The sequence below is a fragment of the Glycine max genome, chromosome 6 (genome assembly GCF_000004515.6).
Source record: "Glycine max cultivar Williams 82 chromosome 6, Glycine_max_v4.0, whole genome shotgun sequence".
NCBI lineage: Eukaryota > Viridiplantae > Streptophyta > Magnoliopsida > Fabales > Fabaceae > Glycine > Glycine max.
The window spans coordinates 40,804,128-40,824,887 of record NC_038242.2 but is presented as its reverse complement, the minus strand read 5'-3'; the positions used below and the strand labels follow the sequence as shown (position 1 = coordinate 40,824,887).

Sequence of the window (20,760 nt, the reverse complement as noted above, 5' to 3'; positions counted from 1 at the left end):
AAAGAAAACTGAGTTTTCCCTTGGGTTCTTCCTTTACCACTACAATATTCGAGTTGATTCATGCCGATATTTGGGGTCCAATTTTTGTAATGTCAATACATGGTCATTCTTATTTCCTTACCATAGTAGATGACTACTCTAGACACACTTGGATTTATTTGTTGAAAAATAAAACAAAAGTTAGACCTTTAATTCAAGCCTTTTGTGCATTAGTGAAAAACCAAAACATTAGAATTGACAATGGTAAGGAGTTCAAACTTGACCAATTTTATGCTACTAGAGGAATAGTTCACCAAACAAGTTGTGTAGAGACTCCCTAAAAAACTCCAGAGTAGAGAGAAAGCGCCAACATATTCTAAATGTTTCCAGATCCTTGTTGTTCCAAGCTAATCTTCCAAAAATATTTTGGTCTTATGCAGATGATGCAATCCTACCCCGCAAGGGCATTGGATAGAAAACTCCAAGTAGATTGGGCCAGAGATGCAAGAGAAGGCCCTAGGGTTCTTATGAGCCTTAGGGTAGATTTCGGGCCCATGGGCTAAGTACGAGCCCACTTATCTTTGTAAATATTAGATTAAGGTTTCATTATTTTTGGGCCTTTTATTTAGGGCTCCATAATGTAGGTAGGGTACCCTAGAAATATAGGATTTTTCATCCCTTGAATTTTAGGGCACCTAGACTAGTTTTTGTATTAGGGGTAGTTTTGTAATTTCACATGCACTAAGTGGATATTTGATGTGTGTGGTTGGAAATAAATTTAATTGAATGGGTAGAAGCCCAATCCAATTAAATTTTAGAGGGGGAGGTGAGCATTTGCTTACTACACCCCATTGCCACATCATATAGTCACACTTTGTGCATGTCCTTCATGCTTTTCATGCCTCATGACACCTAAGCACATTTAGTGGAGAATCTTGGAATTGATCTTGGATTAGTGGGCTGAACCATAACTAAAATTCACTAATCATAATTAGTGAAATTTTGGCTCCAAAGTTTGGCTCCACAAATTCAATTTCAAATTCAAGTGAAATTTGAATTTCCCTCCAATTTTGTGTGACACTTAGGCTATAAATAGAGGTCATGTGTGTGCATTTTTTTCAACTTTGATCATTTGAACATTAAACTTCAGATCTCAAAGCTCATTTAGAGCACAAAATTTCGTGCTCTTCTCTCCCTCTCCCTTCATTCATCTCCTTCTTCCCCCAAGCTCTTATCCATGGCCTCCTATGGTGGTGAGCTTCTTCTAGACTCATCTTCTCCTTGAAGTGGCGTCTCCTCTCTCTCTTCCTTTCTCCATTCCGCTGCCATTCATCTTCCAAGAAGCAAAGGAATCCATTGATGAAGAAGATCCTAGGCCTACAAGCTCCAATTGAGCTTGCATCAGTTACACACTCAGTTTATCTCATAAATAGAATCCCTACACCAATCTTGGGTAACAAATGCCCTTATCAACTCTTATATAATTGTCTTTCTAACCTGACTCAACACAAGGTCTTTGGTTCACTTTGTTTCTCCTCCACACTTGCTAGTCATATGAGTAAATTTGATCCTAGAGCCACAAGGTGTGTTTTTCTGGGATACAAAAGTGGCACAAAAGGCTATATTGTCTATGATCTCAAAACCAAAGAGTTATCAGTGTCTCAGAAAGTCATCTTCCATGAAAATATTTTTCCTTATTAGCTGAAATCATCCACCAACACTGCTTCCAACTCCAATATTCCTTTACTAACCTTTATTCCTATGGAGCCTTTTGATTACACTCCTCCACAAAGTGAGTTAGAAGCTGAAACACGACAAAATCCTCTTTCTAACAATCACACAGCAGATGAAGTGGTCACACCACACAATCTTATACTAGTACGACAGTGTTCAACTACGAGAATTAGAAAGCCTTCTTCATATCTACAGGATTATCACTGCAACCTTGCTGCTGCCACTGCTATGCCACATCAATCTTTAGGCAAAGGTAATCTCTATCCTCTTTCTCAAGTGCTTTCCTATGATCGCTTGACACTTTCATATCAGTCTTTTTTTATGAATATCACCACCACACCTAAACCCATTAGATATTTTGAGGTCATCAAACACGAATGTTGGAGGGTAGCCATGGATCAAGAACTAGAGGTGTTGGCAAGGAACAATACATGGGTCCTAGTTGATAAACCACCTGATAAAAACATAATTAGTTGCAAGTGGGTCTACAAAGTCAAGCACAAACAAGATGGGACAATAGAATGATACAAAGCAAGACTGGTTGTGAAAGGTTACAGTCAAATAGAAGGTATTGACTTCATGGATACCTTTTCCCCCATTGCAAAGATGACCACTTTAAGAGTTGTGTTGGCCTCTTCCAAAAAAGTGGCTTCTACACCAATTAGATGTAGATAATGCTTTCTTGCATGCAAATCTAGAAGAAGAAATCTATATGGCTTTACCGCAAGGTCTATCGACTTTCAAGCCTATCAGGTCTGTTTATTAAAGAAATCTCCCTATGGGTTAAAGCAAGCTAGTCGACAGTGGTTCAACACTATTTCACATGCCCTGCAAGTTCTTGGTTATTCTCGAAGTCAAGCTGATCACACCTTGTATACCAAGGAGATAGAGACATCCTTCACAGCTTTACTACTATATGTTGATGATGTTTTGTTAGCAGGAAATGACATTTCTGAAATCAATAAAGTTCATTTTGGGTTTAGAAATTGCACGGTCCTCCAAAGGCATAGTCCTTAACCAACGAAAATATGCCTTGGAACTTTTATCAGACTCTAGTATTCTCTGTTGTAAGGCAGCAACAACACCTATGGATACCTCTATCAAGCTTGGAGCTGTTATTGGCAAACCACTTTCTGATATTAGCTCCTATAGAAGATTGATAGGAAGACTCCTTTATCTTACCACTACAAGGCTAGATATAACTTTTGCACTGAATCAACTTAGTCAATTCCTATCTGCTCAGATTGTCATCAAGCAGCTGCTCACAGAGTACTTCGCTATATCAAAGGCTCACTTGCATGTGGCCTTTTCTACCCAGCATCAAACGCTCACAAGCTCACAGCCTACAATGACTCTAACTTGGCCAGTTGCATTGATTTTAGAAAATCCATTACTGGATATTGTTTATACATTGGTCTTTTATCTTACCACTACAAGGCTAGATATAACTTGTGCACTGAATCAACTTAGTCAATTCCTATCTGCTCAGATTGTCATCAAGCAGTTTCTCACAGAGTACTTCGCTATATCAAAGGCTCACTTGCATGTGGCCTTTTCTATCCAGCATCAAACGCTCACAAACTCACAGCCTACAGTGACTCTGAATTGGCCGGTTGCATTGATTCTAGAAAATCCATTATTGGATATTGTTTATACATTGGTTCTTCTTTAATCTCATGGTGATCCAAGAAGCAAAATAATGCAGCAAGGTCCTCCTGTGGAGTTGAGTATCATGCAACTGCAGCAACAATGTGTGAAGTACAATGGATTTCTTATCTATTGTAGGATATGCAAGTCGTTGAACCTTCTCCTGTGTCACTCTTCTGCGACAACCGCTCAGCAATTCATATTGCTCACAATCCTAGCTTCCATGAGCATAGCAAACATATCAAGTTGGATTGCCACATTGTTCGAGAGAAGCTCGACCAAGGCCTTAGTCATCTTCTGCCCGTCCCCTCAACACAACAACTGACCGATATTTACACAAAGCCTCTGACGCTTGCACCGTTTGGATCTATTTTTTTCAAAATGGGAATGATTAATATACATTCTCCAGTTTGAGAGGGACTAATACACGTGATCAAATTAGTTTCCAACTAATTAGCACCTGTTACAGAGCCAGTTACTTGCTAATCTTTGGCTGCTACTTATTTTGTTTCCTTAACTTTAGTTGTTGTTACCTTATTTCTAGCTCTATCACTTATTTTTCATTTCAGTTTTCATGTATACATGCAACCCTCTGTATGTACCTTTATGAATAAGATTGATCTTCTATCCATTTAAATTTTAATTGTTAATTTATTATTAAATACTAGTATTTAATTTAATTTATTTATTAAAATATAATATATGATATTTTAAATTTTATTTAAAACTTAATTTTTTAATTATGCATATATTTTATACATTAATATGTATATTGTAATCTCCATGTTTTTATAGATGAAAAAAATATTAATATATTGAACTTTTATAATTTATTGTTCTTTAATTCTATCTAAATTTCAAAATAACAGGAGTTATCAAATCCTTGTTGCCTAGCCTTAAGGGTATGTTTGGTTGTATAAAAGAGAAGAGAATGGAAGAAAAATAAGAATAAATATTTAAACTAAAATAGAATCAGATGTGAGACCGAAAATATTTTTAAAAATTTCCCCTTGAATAGTAACTTCTCCCCCACAACCAAACCACCCCTAAATGCAGTGAGACTGACACTGAAACTTGCACGTAGTCGTCATAGGTTTTTACATTGTTTTGAAACCAAACTAGATTCACTGGTTTGACCGGTTAAATTGAAAATCGTCATGGTAAACAATATTTACCGAAACAAATTATTTGTTTTCAAAACCGGTCAAATCGACCTAAAACCAGTGAAAATTCACGTTGAATTGGTACTGAAAACTGGCATTGAACCGGTATTTTTTTTCATTTTTAAATTTAATCTAGAATACTTTTAAAATAAATAAAAGGCATTTACAAATAGATATAAATTATGTTGTAAAAAGTATTAATTATTATTAATTTTTTATAAAACATATAATTAAGTCATTTGTATTAATTTAGTCATTTTTAAATCTAATCTGAGAATAATTAACCTCAAACGTAGGGATGATAAATAATCTTATACATGTAACGCCCAAACTTGTCTCCTACTTTTATGTCAAATACTCACTTTGATCATGCATCTGGTACTGATGTTATTTGAATTTTATATGCGAGAATGAAGATGTGGTTGAGAATGAATATCAAATTATATTCATACTCTTATTAATCACCATTATATTTTTTATAATTTTTTATCACAACATATATATGCATAATATATATATATATATATATATATATATATATGAGATTTTATTATTATAATTTTTTAAAATATTAATTATTTAACTTAATATTTAAATAATTAAATAACAAACTTAAAAATATATATTTAACTAACAAATACAATTGAATTCTTAATTTTGATCTTTAGTTATTTTCTCATTCATTCTGTTGATATATTGTTTGAATTAAAATATAATTAAAAATTTAATATATAATTTATTCAAAAATATATAACTAAACTAAAATTATAATAATAATAATAACAAGTGCTATCCGTGCGTATATCCCAGTCCGATAGAACTCAATGGGAATGAAGATTGATAATTTTAGCCCACCTCTTTTACAATCGGACTCCTATGCCTAGCCTTCTAAACCCGTTCTCGACCTGCCTAGTTGTCATTCCTAATAAAACATTAATTCTTTAAAATTGAGAAAATAATATTTAAATTAAAATAGAAAAAAAGAAATGTGAAACTCACTATATTTTAAAATTTTCCTCATGAATAGTAATTTTTCCCCACAACCAAACCAAGACTAAAGGTGTGTTAGGTTGCGATAAGAGAAATGAAATGAATCAGAAGATAAAATTTTAAATTAAGTTGTGTGGTAGGTAAAAAATTAATACTAAAGAAGAAAAATTAATATTAAGTAAAAATATATTAATTCTACCATCAAATGTAGCGCAACAGCAGCTGACATAGTATGATTTCCTCCCAAATCTCTTCATTCTACCAAGGAAAATTTTCTATGGATCCCACTAATTTAAAATTAAAAAAAAAAATCAACATCTAGTCTCAACCAAACCATCACCATCCGGGTACTTCTCCGCATTTCTCAGTCTTTCCTTGCTCTTCTGTAGCATTTGATCACAACCAAACCATGCCTAAAACAACCAATAACTATGATGGTGCGCGCATCTACCAACCGCACAGGACAAACGATATAGCATATGCCAAATTTCAAATTATTATTGCAATTTAAACCTTAACTCCCCTAAAAGCTAGCGTTGTTCTAAATTAACATAAAACTGACCCTCTAATAAAGATGCATGTATCAAACTTCAACCAAAATGCACCAAAAAAAATTAGTTACAGCTCCCAACAACCCATTTTAAATATAGTTTCTTACGAGTTAGAATGGGAATTTGACTAACCTAAGTTGGTTTTTAATGTAAACCTTTTTAAATACATTATCAAGGTGAAATTCTTATTCTGATAAAGAACAACACCCAAAATATCTAATGAACTACATTTAAGTTTTGTCCATCCCTACATGCATGAGACCTATTTTTTTTCTTATGAAAGGCCTAAGCCAACGAGATTTTATTAAAAACAACCCGGATGGAACACAAGATGTGACCAACCAGACCCCACAGTAACATAACATGGATGAGACCCAACAAATTTAATATGAATTATCTAATTTGTTTTATACAGGTACCCCATATGTCATCAGTGTTGAGTGAAAGTTGAAACGAAACAGAAGCCAGACAAATATGTAACAATCAATTTAAAACGTGCTATGATTCAATGGAAAATTCACTTAGCATATTGGTAACTAGAATAATCTAAAAACATAAAATTAGGTAGCATCTGATCACTGTACAGGAGCATAAATGAGTATTTGGGTAAACAAAATATCGAAACTTGAGACATGGGGCTCAGAAGAAAAGAAGCTAATAGGAAAAACTGCTTTACTTCCAGCAAAGGCCTTCTTTACTTACCACCTCATACGAATTTTTCTATGCTCGTGGTCAATGTTGACTTGGGCACAGCACCAATAACTGTATCTTTCTTCTCACCACTCTTGAAGATCATAACAGTTGGGATGCTTCGAATTCCATACCGAGTAGCGGTTGAAGGGCTCTCATCAGTGTTGAGTTTGTAACACTTGAGCTTCCCAGCATATTGCTTTGCAAGTTCATCAATTATAGGGTGAATCATTCGGCAGGGACCACACCATGGCGCCCAGAATTCAACCAAAACAGCAGATTCGGATTCAAGGACAAGGGATTGCCAGTTTGCATCAGTAATAGGAGCCACTGCAATATACAATGATAGAAATGGTTTCATTCCAATTAGTATTTCTCTCCACCAACCAATATTTTCAATTAGTATTTTTTTCTCAAATAAGTAAAATTTCTCTAGAAGTGTACAGAAAGAGATCATTAGGATATAAGTTGATTAGAATAATGCAGTGCTGAAATGGAGAACATGCAAACCAGCTAAAAAAGCACAAAAGGCAAATAGAAAACACAAGTATAAACAAAACAATCTATGCTTATGTTTGTTGATTAATTAGTGTGAGTGATCCATGTTTGAGAACTGACAAGTTTTAGGTTTGCTAACAAGGGCCTAATACAACCCTCCTCCTTTACTTGGGCTCAGGCTAGGAACCAGCTATGAAACCACAGATGGAGTTTAATCTAAGGTTATGTTGATTAATTAAAGAACAAACATACCTAGCCAAAAACTAGACCTTCATATTAGGTTTATTTAATCAATGTTATTAGAATTTGGATTTAGGACCTAACTCAATCCTACAAAATTGGTTTGTAAAGTGAGGGTTGTCCTTCACTAATTAATATGGGATCTCCAACAAAGGAAACGCCAAGATAACAAAACTTGTGAAGGACAATACCTTAAGTAAAATAAAAGTTGGTATAAAAGGTTGACTTTGATTATTGAGAAGAAACTCTAATTTTAATCAGAGAACAATACCTAATGTAATCTACACCTAAGTTGTCCATACATCATACACAAAACATGTGGATCATGTGCATGTCTGAGCACATCACTATCTATTCACACACCAACCAAAACAAAAGCCATCGATGCTTCATCAATAACCTCAACATTGAAATTGGATATGCCAATGGCGTACATCAATGATCAATGCATCAACTCCATGAGGAGGTTAGCATGAGAAATAAACAGGGGAACTATCAAAACTAGTGCAACGCAATCAATCTTACACCAAAGAATACTTCCAATAGGACAAATTTTTCCCAACCAAAATGCGCCATTTTATTAAATCTTGGTTAATTTTCACAATAATCCAAGATCACTTCCTACCCTACCAAACCGTCTTCATATTGATGCATTTCATACTTTCTCAAACAAGGTTAAATATCAAATATCACTCAATTAATTTAAAGACAAAGAAAAAAGTATCAATCCATTAATAATAAAAAAGTAATTAGCTGTATTTCAACAGTTGACATGCATGTCCAGCGGCAGTGGCGGATCTACGTATATGAGTGATTTTAATTTTTATTTGTATAGGAGTAATAAAGAAAATTCTGTCCCCATAAAAAATAGTATTGTCCTCATACGATATTTTTTCTTAAAATGAATGCAAAATAAATATAAGAAATAAAAAAAGAATAAGTTGTTACTAATTTTACTATGCTGTACTCTTTATTTAATTTTTGTCAGTATTTGGATTTTTTGTCATGACATTATGTTTTTTTTTAAAGCATGTGATATTTTTATTTTTGTGAAAATATCATATAAACAATAATTTTGGTATATGAATATGTAAATAAATGATAATTTAGTCTATGAAAGAAAGAAAATTCTAATATAGTCCATAAACAAGTAAAATAAGTGACAATTACGATTTATATCCACTTAATGTCAAATTGTTCATCTAATATCAAAATAGTGCTTAAACATTACAAACAAAATAATCCCATGAAACTTAGCAATAGGATATAGTTGTCCCACTTATTACATATTTAAGAACTAAATTAAAAAATTTGTTAGTCAGTTTACAGTACCAAAATGATAATTTATCAAAAAATGTTACAACCTATGTCTTGCCCCACTAATAAAATTTTCTAGATCCGCAACTGTGCAGCGGTGTTAGTCAAAACCGCATGTTCTAGCAGTGGACTTCATGGGAAACTCATACAAGTGGAATTTTGTTTTTTCGTATTTATTTTCAACATCACAAGTTAAACAATCACGCAAGAAAATCCAACATTTCTTTTATTCTATTTAATTCATTGCAACGACAATATAAGCCACAGAGAAGAAAGAAAAAAAAAAGGTTAAATTTACTTTCACCTTTCGTTGTCTGAAAATGCAACAAATTTCTTATTTCATTTCAGTCTCTACAAAAACTTCAAAAATCACATGTAATTTTTTTTTTTCTCCACAAAATATATATCGTGCAACCGATAGTCGGACACTAATTTCTTCCGAGGTGTTGATATCATTGAAGTGAATTTTATCTTTCAACAAAAAATTTTCCAAACACGTGACCAGAAATCAAATCCTTACAAACCAGACTTTTTTGGTTCACATGTATTTAATCGGCACTAAAAACGAATAACATTTTATAATTAAATTTTTAAGAATAAAAATAAAATATTTGCAGCAAAAAAAAATGGAAGCTGACCTTCCACGGCGGTGTCCTGAGCCTCGCAGGCGACGCGCGCTGCGCGAGAAGCGATCCTGCGAGCGGGGGACGCAACTAGGCGCGAAGCGGCGGCGGGTCTGAGCCTGAGGCCAGCGCAGTGCGGGAGCATAACGGAGGTCCGGCGGGCGGCGGTGGGGAGACGCACGACGGCGAGAGAGTCGAAGAGTGTTGCCATCGTGAAATTAATGGGAGCAGAGAGAGAGAGAGAGAGAGAGAGAGAGAGAGTGAGTGTGTGGCGAAAGAAGAGTGAAGAGAGAAACGGAATAGTGATGTGTTGTGTATGTGGAGATGAGGATGAGGTGGGGGGACTGGTGAAGTAATTTTTCAAGTAGGTTCCACCAATGAGTTCACGCCATGTCACCACTCCTAAATACTTGTTCAACCATATTTGCAACTTGTGGTGGGAATAAATCACACTTTCTTTCTTCTTCTTTTTTTTACCTTTTTTTCTATGTCTAAAAACATTGTAAGACATCTTTTGTATTTTAGGAAATGAATTAATTTATTTATTGTAAATATCAAAATTAAATTTTTTTAATTGAATTTTTTAATGAACACGAATTAATTTTTCTTGTATTCTTTATAAGATTAATAGCCGAATTCATATTATAAAAAAATGTAATAATTGAAATTAAAACTATAATGAAAATAACTTATCTATAAATATAAAAATTACAAGAGGTTCAAGTTAATTAAAAAAAATTATAACACATAAAAATATATTTTTATCCATAAAATAAAATTAAAATTTATATAAAAATATCAAATGAATATGTATATATTATTTTATATTTTTCAATTAATTCAATAGATAGTTCTATCTATTACTTATGATTTAATGAAAATTATCTTGAAAGCTTTCGACTATCAGTTAATTTTTGCATAAAAAAACTATTACCTGACTTTTTCAATAAATAAAAAATAAACTATCCGTTAATTTTTTAGTTACTAGTTAATTTTTTCTAACATGTCCATAGTATTTTTTGGGGTAAAAACTATTTTTACTTTTTCAAAATATATGGAAAATTTATTATAATTTTAAATCTTCATATTTATTAAAAGTGATGTGATTTTAGTTTATCTTTTATAAACCAAAAGCATTCATTTTTGTTAATTTATAAAAATTAAATATATATTGAATTTTTATAAAGACTATAATCGAATTTTGAAATATTATGAGGGAAAAAATATACTTTTTTCCTTTTTATCAATGTACCTTATTAATTGAAACTGGATTAGTATGCTTAAGAGATTGAATTTTATATTCTTCATTATTTTTTTAATTAAATCATTTTAGAAATCAATTAATAATATATTAATTGAACGAATTTTTTTAATTAAGTATTTAATTTTATTTTTATTTGTATAATTTTACTGTTTGTAAATATTTTTTATAAATCTGAATTTAATTTAAATTTAAAATATATATATATATATATATATATAATATTAAATTGAAAATGTATTTATTTTCAAATAAAATGAATTTTATAATTATTTCAATTTTAATTAATCCTTATTTAAAGTACTCTTTCAACTTTTGAATTTAAAAAAATCATAATAGTAAATATGATATATATTGATTTTAGTAATTTAATTCCATAATTATTTATCAAATTTTAAATTATTATCTCTTTAACTTATAAATATTTACTATTAATAATGAAATTATATATTATATTTTTTAATTTATTTTTTATTTTTATTTAATAAAAAGGTAAATACGAAATGAGTTCAATTCTGTTTTGTTATCTTTTAAAATTTAATTGATGGATCAAAAAATTTAGTTCAGAAACTTATACAAAATTATACTAATAATGGGTAGTCTTAGGAAAAATAAAATCATTAGGAACTAAAACAATATAGAGAAAAATCTTGAAGGAAAACTCTTGTTTAAAAATACTTCACTAGTTAATCATTTCTTCAATTAGAAAAAAAAAAACAAATAGAAAGATAAAAGGAAAAAAAGGTCAACACATAATATTTATACTATTTCATCTTACATCGCATACTACATTAAGTGTTTGATACTTAGCCAAGATTTTTAATTGATACAAAGATACTCTTGATTCTCACTTTATGACTATTCTTTAACAAGTTTGTCCAAGTTTAAACACACATATCAAAACATACATAAATATTAGATGATCGGAGCAGAAGATTAATAATATTTTTCAAGAAGATGATGTAAAACAAGTATAGATGCTATCTTTGTCTATATTCTTGTGTTGTGTTTTATTAATCTCCTTTGCTTGATAGCATACAAAAGGTGATCACAATCTATAACCCAAATAGGGGGGAAATGATGTCTAAAATAAACTAGGATGATGCTAGGTGCACCCAGTATTTTAAGTGAATAGACGAAAATGTCCTTCACTCAAGTTGATACGTATGACTCATATGGATCAACTTGATCCGTATAAGTCATAATTTATCCGTATGAGTCATAGTTGATCCGTATGATCTATACGAATCAATTTGATCCGTATGTGTAATTTTAACTTACGGATCAAGTTGATCCGTATAGATCTTACGGATCAACTTGATCCGTACTTATAACTTACACATACGGATCAACTCACGCACACCCAACAAAATGCAGCAAAATGGCGTACCTTAAATGCCGTCGACGACAAAAGCAACAATCACCACCGACCCGTAATACTTTCACCTCGACCCAAGCGGCAACTCTCTTAACAATGAAAAACCAACACGAACCAACAACAGAGGGAGAAAGCGAAGAAAAAACAATGGAGGCGTAAAAGAAAAAGTAACATTGCAACCAACTTCAAAAGGAAGAAGACACCAGGGACATTTAGGGAATTAAAAAAATTACTGAATGCACAAACAATAATGCTGGTGTACCTAGCATCACACAACAAACTAGCCCAACCTTCTTGATGAAAAAGCATGAAATATCAACCTGAAGCCCAAATCAACTGGGACCCCGGTTGTGTTTGAATTAATATTAAAATCATGTTAAACGTAAAAATTACATGTTCCAAAGCAAAAATTCCGAAATAACTATATTGTAACTTTCATCTAAAAACTGTTGACGTTGGATTTAACTGCTTCCCAAACACACGAGTGTCTTTTATTATCTACTGTACGTAGTAACTTACACTTTCAAAAATATAAGTTCACAACTTCATTCTCTTTTAATATTATTAGTTATTGCAACATTTTCTGAAATGTATAATATTGTCTTAATCACATGAATTTTGAGCAACACCAATGTCCTCAAAACTACTATAAATATCTTCCATGGTGTTATTTATGTTAACCTTCACTGTTGATAAAGATACATACACAGCTTACATTATGTGTGACAAAAATTTTAATTCTCTGCACATATTAATTGTACAAGAAACCCAGAAACCTAGTCATGCATACTGCCGATGCTATAAAATAAAATACATCATAAATAATAGCACGCATACTATGTTGTAAGCAACAAGAAGGTTTATACAAAAAAAAAAAAACTTTTTCTATATGTGATGTGGTGGTGTGCTAATGATTAATTTGCATATATGGTTTCACTGCCGTGGTGAGAGTTCAAGATAAGTTCCTCTCACGCATTAGAGATTCTATCTTTCCAACATCTTCAGGAGTGTCAACACCATGAGCCTCATGATGAACTTTTATCACCTATAGCAGAAAATCAAAATAAACAATTTTATAAAGTGTCCAGAAATGAAATAAATAATGTCTCCCACATCAGACCAGATGAGTAAAGCCACAGCCATCAACTACAAGTACGAGTGTATAATAATGATTCAGTTTTTAGTAGTAGCTACAATCTTGATACTATTCTTTTCTTTATTTTGCAGTTGTGTAACCTAGCAACATCCCTCCCCCATACCTTCGCATAGCGAAGAGCCTCTGGGCAATGGGGTACGAAGTTTTTATACTTTTTTTTAAAAGCAATATTTGTTTATACTAAAACAGATTTTCTGCTATACTACTACAATGTCTCAGGGGTTAGATCACCTGGTGCTCCCCTATTTCTCATTCTTAACATAGACTCTCTTAATAGAGGGTTTCCTAACAGCATCTTACCAACTAGAGCTGTCACCAAGTGTTCAGTTCAATAGTCAGACAGAGACAATTTTATTAGAGAACCTGAATATACAATGGTTTTTGGACTACTCACATCAAATGGCAAGTTGGCAACCAAACCCTGGTTGAAGGCTATTTGATTATAATTAGGAGATTATAAGGTCAGTTTAGAATAATCAAGTAAAAAACATGCAAGTCAATTGGATAAAGATGAAATAATAATAAGAGCTTGAATAAATAACTTAGGGTACCTTCATCTTGTAGCCATTCTCAAGGACTTTAAGCTGCTCCAAATCCTCCTCAAGTTGCAAAGGAGTAGGTCGAAGATTAGGGTATATATTCAAAAACTTTGCATCATAGCTCTGGCAGATGTGTAGACGGAAAACTATTAACCCAAAATGAAGCAGATAATGGTAACAAACAAATGAAGCACAAGCAATGATTGTTATCAAGGCCAATTAGAGGGAATTTAACGTTAGTACCTGAATCCCAAGATGAAGCAAATACGGGAACTGTTGATTGACCTTCCCTGACCTACAGTATGAGTGCAAGCAATTATCCAGTTTTACAAAATATGTTAAACAATTTCACAAGATATTTTGGTAATGAAGGAACAATTAAAATTGAAAATCTGAACTTTAATTATTTCTAACTTACTTGTTGAATGGGATTAATCCTCGTGAAAAGTAAATGGCATAACCACGGTTATCTACCACACATTTCACTCTATTTGGATCATGGGCATCTTCAGGCTTCAAAGATGTGACTGCTGTGCTGAACACTGCATCTGGAGCTGCCTGTAAGGATCAGGAATCGGGATAGATAGTATAAGGGAATAATAAAATGCAATGCTCAGAGATATGTAGCAATATTTCCTTTTGGCCATAAAGTTACAATTCTTAAATGTGAAGATTTTCAAGATAACCTGAAGCTATATCAAATGAGTGATTTGGACCAATTGATTCACCATTTTGTTCAGAATAAAAATGCACATAATGATCACATCTAAGCAGGCAGTCGTTAATTTTTTTGCCAATGGAACAGTATTTGCATTTTCTGTGGTAGGAAAAGAATAAATTTAAGAAGAAACAATCTTACCTGCAAAGCTTTCACAACACCATCGATTATCTCAGGTTCAATAAGTGGCTCATCACCCTGAATGTTGACAACAATATCATATTTTTTCCCAAGTTTCTGTAGGGCTTCATTGCAGCGCTCAGTACCTATCTAGCAAAATAAAGAGTATGAAACATAGTAAAGAAAAAAAGCTTTGAATGGCTAAAATACATTAAGCAACCAATTTGCTTACCATTTCTGCAAGATTCTGAGGTCATTATAACATCAGCTCCAAATTGTCTACAGCAGTCAGCAATCTTTTCATCATCAGTTGCCACAACTAGAAACCAGAGAAATTTGGCAGTCAGACATCAAAGAAGCTAGCTAGATGTCCACATGCATTTACGCATCTAGCAAATAGTAAAACTGCTTATTACTTTATTTTCTTGAATATGAAGCAACAATTGGCATGCATACGGAATGCATTAAAATCTTGTGTATATTACAATGCAAACTTAGTTTGCCAAGAAATTCAGAAAGGAAAGCAATGCCTTGTAAACATTGAAAATTTCTCGTCTTCAAAAGACCAACAAGAGGTTTTACATGCATGAACAAATGCAGAAACAGTAAAAGCTGAAATGAAATGTAAATTTATTTACTTGTCCATTTCAAGGATGTGTTTTGTGCATAAATTGTGTCTGTTCAATGCCCCCAGAAGCAACACATATTAGACATGCATATGAAAATTGAAAATAGAATTTGAACTTCAGTTTACCCTCTAAGCAAAAATCTCCATATGTCTAATTTAGAATCTCTGTGGCAACGTGTAACAAATAAGATGAGAATCTTAGTTTAACTTAGAGGCATATATTTTATAACACTACTTAAAGATTATCATAAGACAAAGTTATGTATTAAAGCTATTAATGCCGGATTGGAGGAAGATAATGTGGATAGACCTACCAACATGATCTAATGTAGCTGCCAGCTTTGCCCTTTCCCATGTTCTCTATAAAATTCATCCCAAAGCAGGTAAAATATGTCATAGTTTGACCATTAGAGACCATAATTTAAAAGAAATAGGTACTGGGAAGGTTTACTATAATGGCAACAAGTCAACTGAAAATTTCTAATGAACTATATATAGTACAAACTACAAACAAAGTTTTTAGCTAGTTGAGAGATGCAAAAAACAAATAAATCATATTTGCACATCAACTCAACGAATATGGCACTCTTCCATGGGTTTACATACAAAACTTAAATGCGGTTCATTAGGTACTTTTAGTACTATTCTCCTATCAGAATTGGAATATGTAAATGTTTAATGCATACGTTCATTATGTTGATTACCGAGATAAAACTTCAATTCTGATTTGAGAATAGTACTAAAAGTACGAATTGCATCTATGTTTTGCCCTTATACTTGACATACTAATTTTAAGATTTAATTATTAAGGGGTCCTTTTTTTAATCCCGAAAGAAAATTGGCATGATTTAGTCCCTCAAATTCTGACAGCGGGATTAAAAAAAAACATTTTTTAAATTTGATGGTAGACATACTTATTCTAAGGTTTAATTGTTAAGGGGTCTTTTTTTTAATCCCGAAAGAAAATTTGTTTTAGTCCCTCAAATTTGACAGTGGACTAAAAATAACATTTTTTCGAATTTGATGGTAGAAAAGGCGTGTTTTTACAAGGAGGATTTAAAAATCAGACCCCTAATTTTTTTTTTTGTAATCATGTTATTGGTACAGACTAATCTCTGTTAACTACCTTTGATGGAATTCTTCCTTCATTTATAATGCTTAAGGGATCCAGTCCAATGCCACTTGGACCTCTGGTCTGGTGGACTAAAAACATAATTAAGCTTTATTTTAATTAGTAGCAAGAAGAGTAAAGAGTGAACCATGGTAGCTCTAGTGTTGATTAGCCTATTAATTATCATTAAAATTAATGAAGCCAAGCTATGGATGGAACACAGACGAAGGAAAAGTACGCACACTGCAAAGGAAGATTCAAATTTGAAGAAAAATAAAAGAGTTATGGGAAGAGTAGAGGGCAAAGGGGTCGACCTGGATCATGGGCTTGCCCAGGATTTGAACGAGAGGCTTTCCCTCAAAGCGCGAGGAAGCGAATCGGGCGGGTATGATGCCCACGACCCGGCTCCGAAACTTGCTGAATCGGGTCATGTAAGCGCGTGCGCCCACCGCCGCAGCAATCGCCACTCCGGCCACAATGCCATGGATTATCCACGCCTTCGCGGTGTTCGAGGAACCAAACGACGACGTAGAAGAAGAAGATGACGATGACGATGATGGTGAGGAACAAATTGCCATGACCCAAACAAGAGGAATAAGCTAAGGATGAATGAAATAATGAACTCAGTGACTAACTGTGGCGAATTTTGGGCAATTCACTTCAGTCTTCAGATCTATGATCTATCTTGCCTTGGATTGAAAAATTTCGTCCACGTGTTTTTTCTTTTCTGACCCCTTAATCCTTTTTTCACTTTTTGCAATTTTACAGCTATATTTTAATTGATCAATTTTCATGAATTAACATGTCGTTTTTTCTTTTATTACTTTTTTGTACTAAAAACCAGTGGAGTGCCGTGCGACCGGTATTTTATTGTAAGCCAAATAAATATTGTTTGATAATTTGTATAAGAGTTGATTGTGTTGAAAACATTTTAAAATTGATTTAAATTATATAAAAGAAACATAGGAAATAAATTTAAAAATATTGTGGTTTTGCAAGAAAATTTTGATTTTAAATGTATTTTATTGTGAAGAGAGACTAAATTTTCATAATTAATAGACATATGAAAGTAATATTTTCATTATAAAAGATAATTGACACTTTAAAAAAAATAAGTTTTTTTGAAAAACAATTTTTAAGTGTTTGTTTTAAAAAAATTTAGTGGGCATATGAAAGTAATATTTTCATTATAAAAGATAATTTACACTTATAAAAAAATAATGTTTTAGTCTTTGTTTTAAAAAATGTTTCCGTCTATAAAAATAATTTGTTGTTATGTTAAATAATTTTGTAATCTCTATAAATAATATTATTTAAAAATAACCTTTTCTTATCCTAAATAAATTTTAATCTAATTCAGCAAAAAAAATTATAATCATGTATAAAAAATAATGTTTTAGAAAAATTTTAGTTATGTATATGATTACGGGACACAAAGTTAATGCTCTTTGTAATTTAAAGTTAAGAAACTATTCTAGCAATTTGAATGTAAAAAAATATGCAGTTTAAATTAATTTAAACATATAACATTTTAATAGTTAAAAATTGCTAAACTTAAATGCAATTTTGTTTTTTTAATTTTATTTAATCTGCAATTTGATCTCTTTATTTTATAATTAAAACATTTGATTATTCTATTTTTAAAAATTCACAACTATGATCTCTTTATTGCAAAATATAAATATTTGGTTTTTATATCTTTAAAAATCCACAATTTTTGTTTAATCTTTAATTTTTTGTATATTTTTTTCTTTTTTTTACTTTGTGCTGTTGTTTTCCAAATGCAGGATATTAATGAGAGAATTCATCGCTTATGTTACCATTGGCTTTCTTATTTAGTGAAGAAGGGTAATTTTGTGGGAAACGAAAATGCAAAACACAAAGGTTAAGAAAAAACAAAAAACTTTTCCCCGTAACTTTACAAAACTAAAATGTTCAATAATTAGAAGCAAAAATATTGAAAGGTCACAGCATGGTGGGATAAGTTTTTTTTTTTTTTCTGATCAAGTAAATCTGAAAACAGAACATGGATATTACATGGTCGGTAAAACATAAGCACTGGAATAAGCAGCAAATAAATATGAGATGAGCATAGCAGGGAACGTGTAAGATGAGCATAGTAGACAACAATATCCCTCCACCAACAATTTTCAGTTTACTAAAAAGAAATGGGAAAAAAATAGATAAAAATGGAACCTTTAATAATTAAATGTTAATGTTAATAAATTGACAATGATTACGACAAAAATAAATAGAAAATTAAAGCTGATTTGAATAATATGGTAAAATTGATAGTTTAATATTTGAAAAAAAAACCTTTCCATTAATAGGTACTTGCCAATTATTTTTTGCCAATTAATTTTGTCCGATAAAAAATAATAAACTCTCCAAATCTTTCATTTCTCACTTCAATCCATGTGTAATTTTATTAATTATTTTTTTTATTTTGCTCAATGCTTACACCTTCCTCACATGCTGATGTTTTTTTCCAGTACCACAAAGTCATACGTGTCGCTTTCTAATTATCGGATTTCACCGCACCATTTAATTCCCCTTAATTCCAGAACTTTCTATGTTACTTTGTTTTGACAGTTTAAAGTTGTAATTTAATCATTATGATTTTTCAGGTAATGCATTTTATTATTTACAGTTTGCTAAAAAACAAAAATTGAAAACCCATTTTTTATATTAGTTACACTGAGTTATTTAATATCAGAAATTTTATTCATTTCACTTTCGTATGAATTTTTTTTTCATTAAAAGTATGATATGATCTTTTTGTTTTGATAATAACGAAGCTACGAAAATTGATTCCACTATTATAAACCCGATTTATGAAGGAAAGACACATATAGTGAAGAGTATTTTGTTTATCACATTTTGTTCTTTATCTATTTTAATTTATAGCAAATTCGTGATTTTCGAAGTAAAAGGAGCTTGCAATCAACTTTAAATATTATACTGCCAATTCAAAAATGAAACAAAAACGTTAGGAAAATTGAAAAAATCCTTTCCATTAATAGGTACTTGCCAATTAATTTTTGCCAATCAATTTTAAATATTTTGTTGGAGTATGAAAATGGTCATGATCTTCAAATTAATGAGACTATTCCATTAGGATATGAAGATGATGATAATATTATGTTACTTAGTGTAATATTTGGGAAAAAACCTTTTCATTGATAGGTACTTGCCAATTAATTTTTGTCAATTAATTTTGTCCAATAAAAAAATAATAAATTCTCCAATCCTTCTTTTCTCACTTCAACCCACATGTCCTACAATGTCATTTTTTTAATTTTATTTATTTATTTATTTATTTTGCTCAGTGCTCACACCTTCCTCACATGCTAAAATTTTTTTTAGTACCACCAAGTCATACGTGTCGCTGTCTAATTGTCGGATTTCACCGCACCATTTAATTTCCCTTAATTCCAGAACTTTCTCCTCTCTCCTCCATGTCTTTTGCCTCCGTCAATATTCTATTATCAATAAGCTTTAAATATTATATTGTCCATTTGGTAAAATTGATAGTGTAATATATGAAAAAATCCTTTCCATTAATAGGTACTTGCTAATTAATTTTTGTCAATTAATTTTAAACATTCTGTTGGAGTATGAAAATGGTCATGATCTTCAAATTAATGAGACTATTCCGTTAGAATATGAACATAATCCTAATATTATGTTACTTAACAATCAGTTTTAAATATTATGCTGTCAATTTGGTAAAATTGATAGTGTAATATTTAAAAAAACCCTTTCCATTAATAGGAACTCGCCAATTAATTTTTGAAAATAATTTTAAATATTCTGTTGAAGCATGAAAATGGTCATGATTTTCAAATTAATGAGACTATTCGGTTAAGATACGAAGATAATCATAAAATTATGTTACTTAACAATCAGCTTTAAATATTATACTGCCAATTTAAAAAAGAAACAAAAACGTTAGGAAAATTGAAAAAAAACCTTTCCATTAATAGGTACTTGCCAATTAATTTTTGCCAATCAATTTTAAATATTTTGTTGGAGTATGAAAATGGTCATGATTTTCAAATTAATGACACTATTACGTTAGGATATGAAGATAATGATAATATTATGTTACTTAGTGTAATATTTGGAGTAAAAATGATAGGTATAGTGTCTTCTTCAACCTTGTCTGCATATAACACTGATTCATGAAAAACAATCAACATGCAATGACATAAACAAAAATCGAACCAAAACAAAAATGGAACAAAAATGAAAACAAAAGTCAAACGGAATATAAAGAAAACAAATAAAGAAAACGAACTTGTAGATAGAGAAACAAAGAAAAGAATCTTGTTTGAGATAAAAATCACATAAAAATCGAAGGTTTTTAGAGTTAAAAATGGCAGCTTTAGTGTCTCCTTCCACCTTCTATACATAC

At 31.5% G+C, this 20,760-nt stretch overlaps 2 protein-coding genes across 2 annotated transcripts; both read right to left on the bottom strand.

Moving 5' to 3' along the window:
* Positions 1–6,541: 6,541 nt before the first annotated feature.
* On the bottom strand, positions 6,542–9,803 carry LOC100802971 (thioredoxin). The gene is made up of 2 exons (XM_003527210.5): positions 9,448–9,803; positions 6,542–7,084 (listed from the first exon to the last, which is right to left on the bottom strand). Exons 1-2 carry the CDS (start codon positions 9,641–9,643, stop codon positions 6,771–6,773), a joined length of 510 nt encoding a protein of 169 aa, XP_003527258.1. The 5' UTR covers positions 9,644–9,803; the 3' UTR covers positions 6,542–6,770.
* Positions 9,804–12,741: 2,938 nt separating this feature from the next.
* On the bottom strand, positions 12,742–17,135 carry LOC100800647 (3-deoxy-manno-octulosonate cytidylyltransferase, mitochondrial). The gene is made up of 8 exons (XM_003526020.5): positions 16,658–17,135; positions 15,547–15,592; positions 14,837–14,923; positions 14,626–14,750; positions 14,185–14,324; positions 14,010–14,061; positions 13,779–13,889; positions 12,742–13,116 (listed from the first exon to the last, which is right to left on the bottom strand). The coding sequence occupies exons 1-8, from the start codon at positions 16,919–16,921 to the stop codon at positions 13,024–13,026; spliced, it is 918 nt and encodes a 305-aa protein (XP_003526068.1). The 5' UTR covers positions 16,922–17,135; the 3' UTR covers positions 12,742–13,023.
* Positions 17,136–20,760: the final 3,625 nt, after the last annotated feature.

Excerpts from the sequence above, each read along its gene's own strand:
- LOC100802971 (XM_003527210.5), bottom strand. The coding sequence starts at position 9,643 with ATGGCAACACTCTTCGACTCTCTCGCCGTCGTGCGTCTCCCCACCGCC. Across the intron at positions 7,085-9,447 it reads TCAGGACACCGCCGTGGAAG|TGGCTCCTATTACTGATGCA; the intron begins GTCAGCTTCCAT and ends TGTATATTGCAG.
- LOC100800647 (XM_003526020.5), bottom strand. The coding sequence starts at position 16,921 with ATGGCAATTTGTTCCTCACCATCATCGTCATCGTCATCTTCTTCTTCT. Across the intron at positions 14,751-14,836 it reads CTCAGAATCTTGCAGAAATG|GTACTGAGCGCTGCAATGAA; the intron begins GTAAGCAAATTG and ends TTTGCTAGATAG. Across the intron at positions 14,062-14,184 it reads GGATTAATCCCATTCAACAA|GTCAGGGAAGGTCAATCAAC; the intron begins GTAAGTTAGAAA and ends CTCATACTGTAG.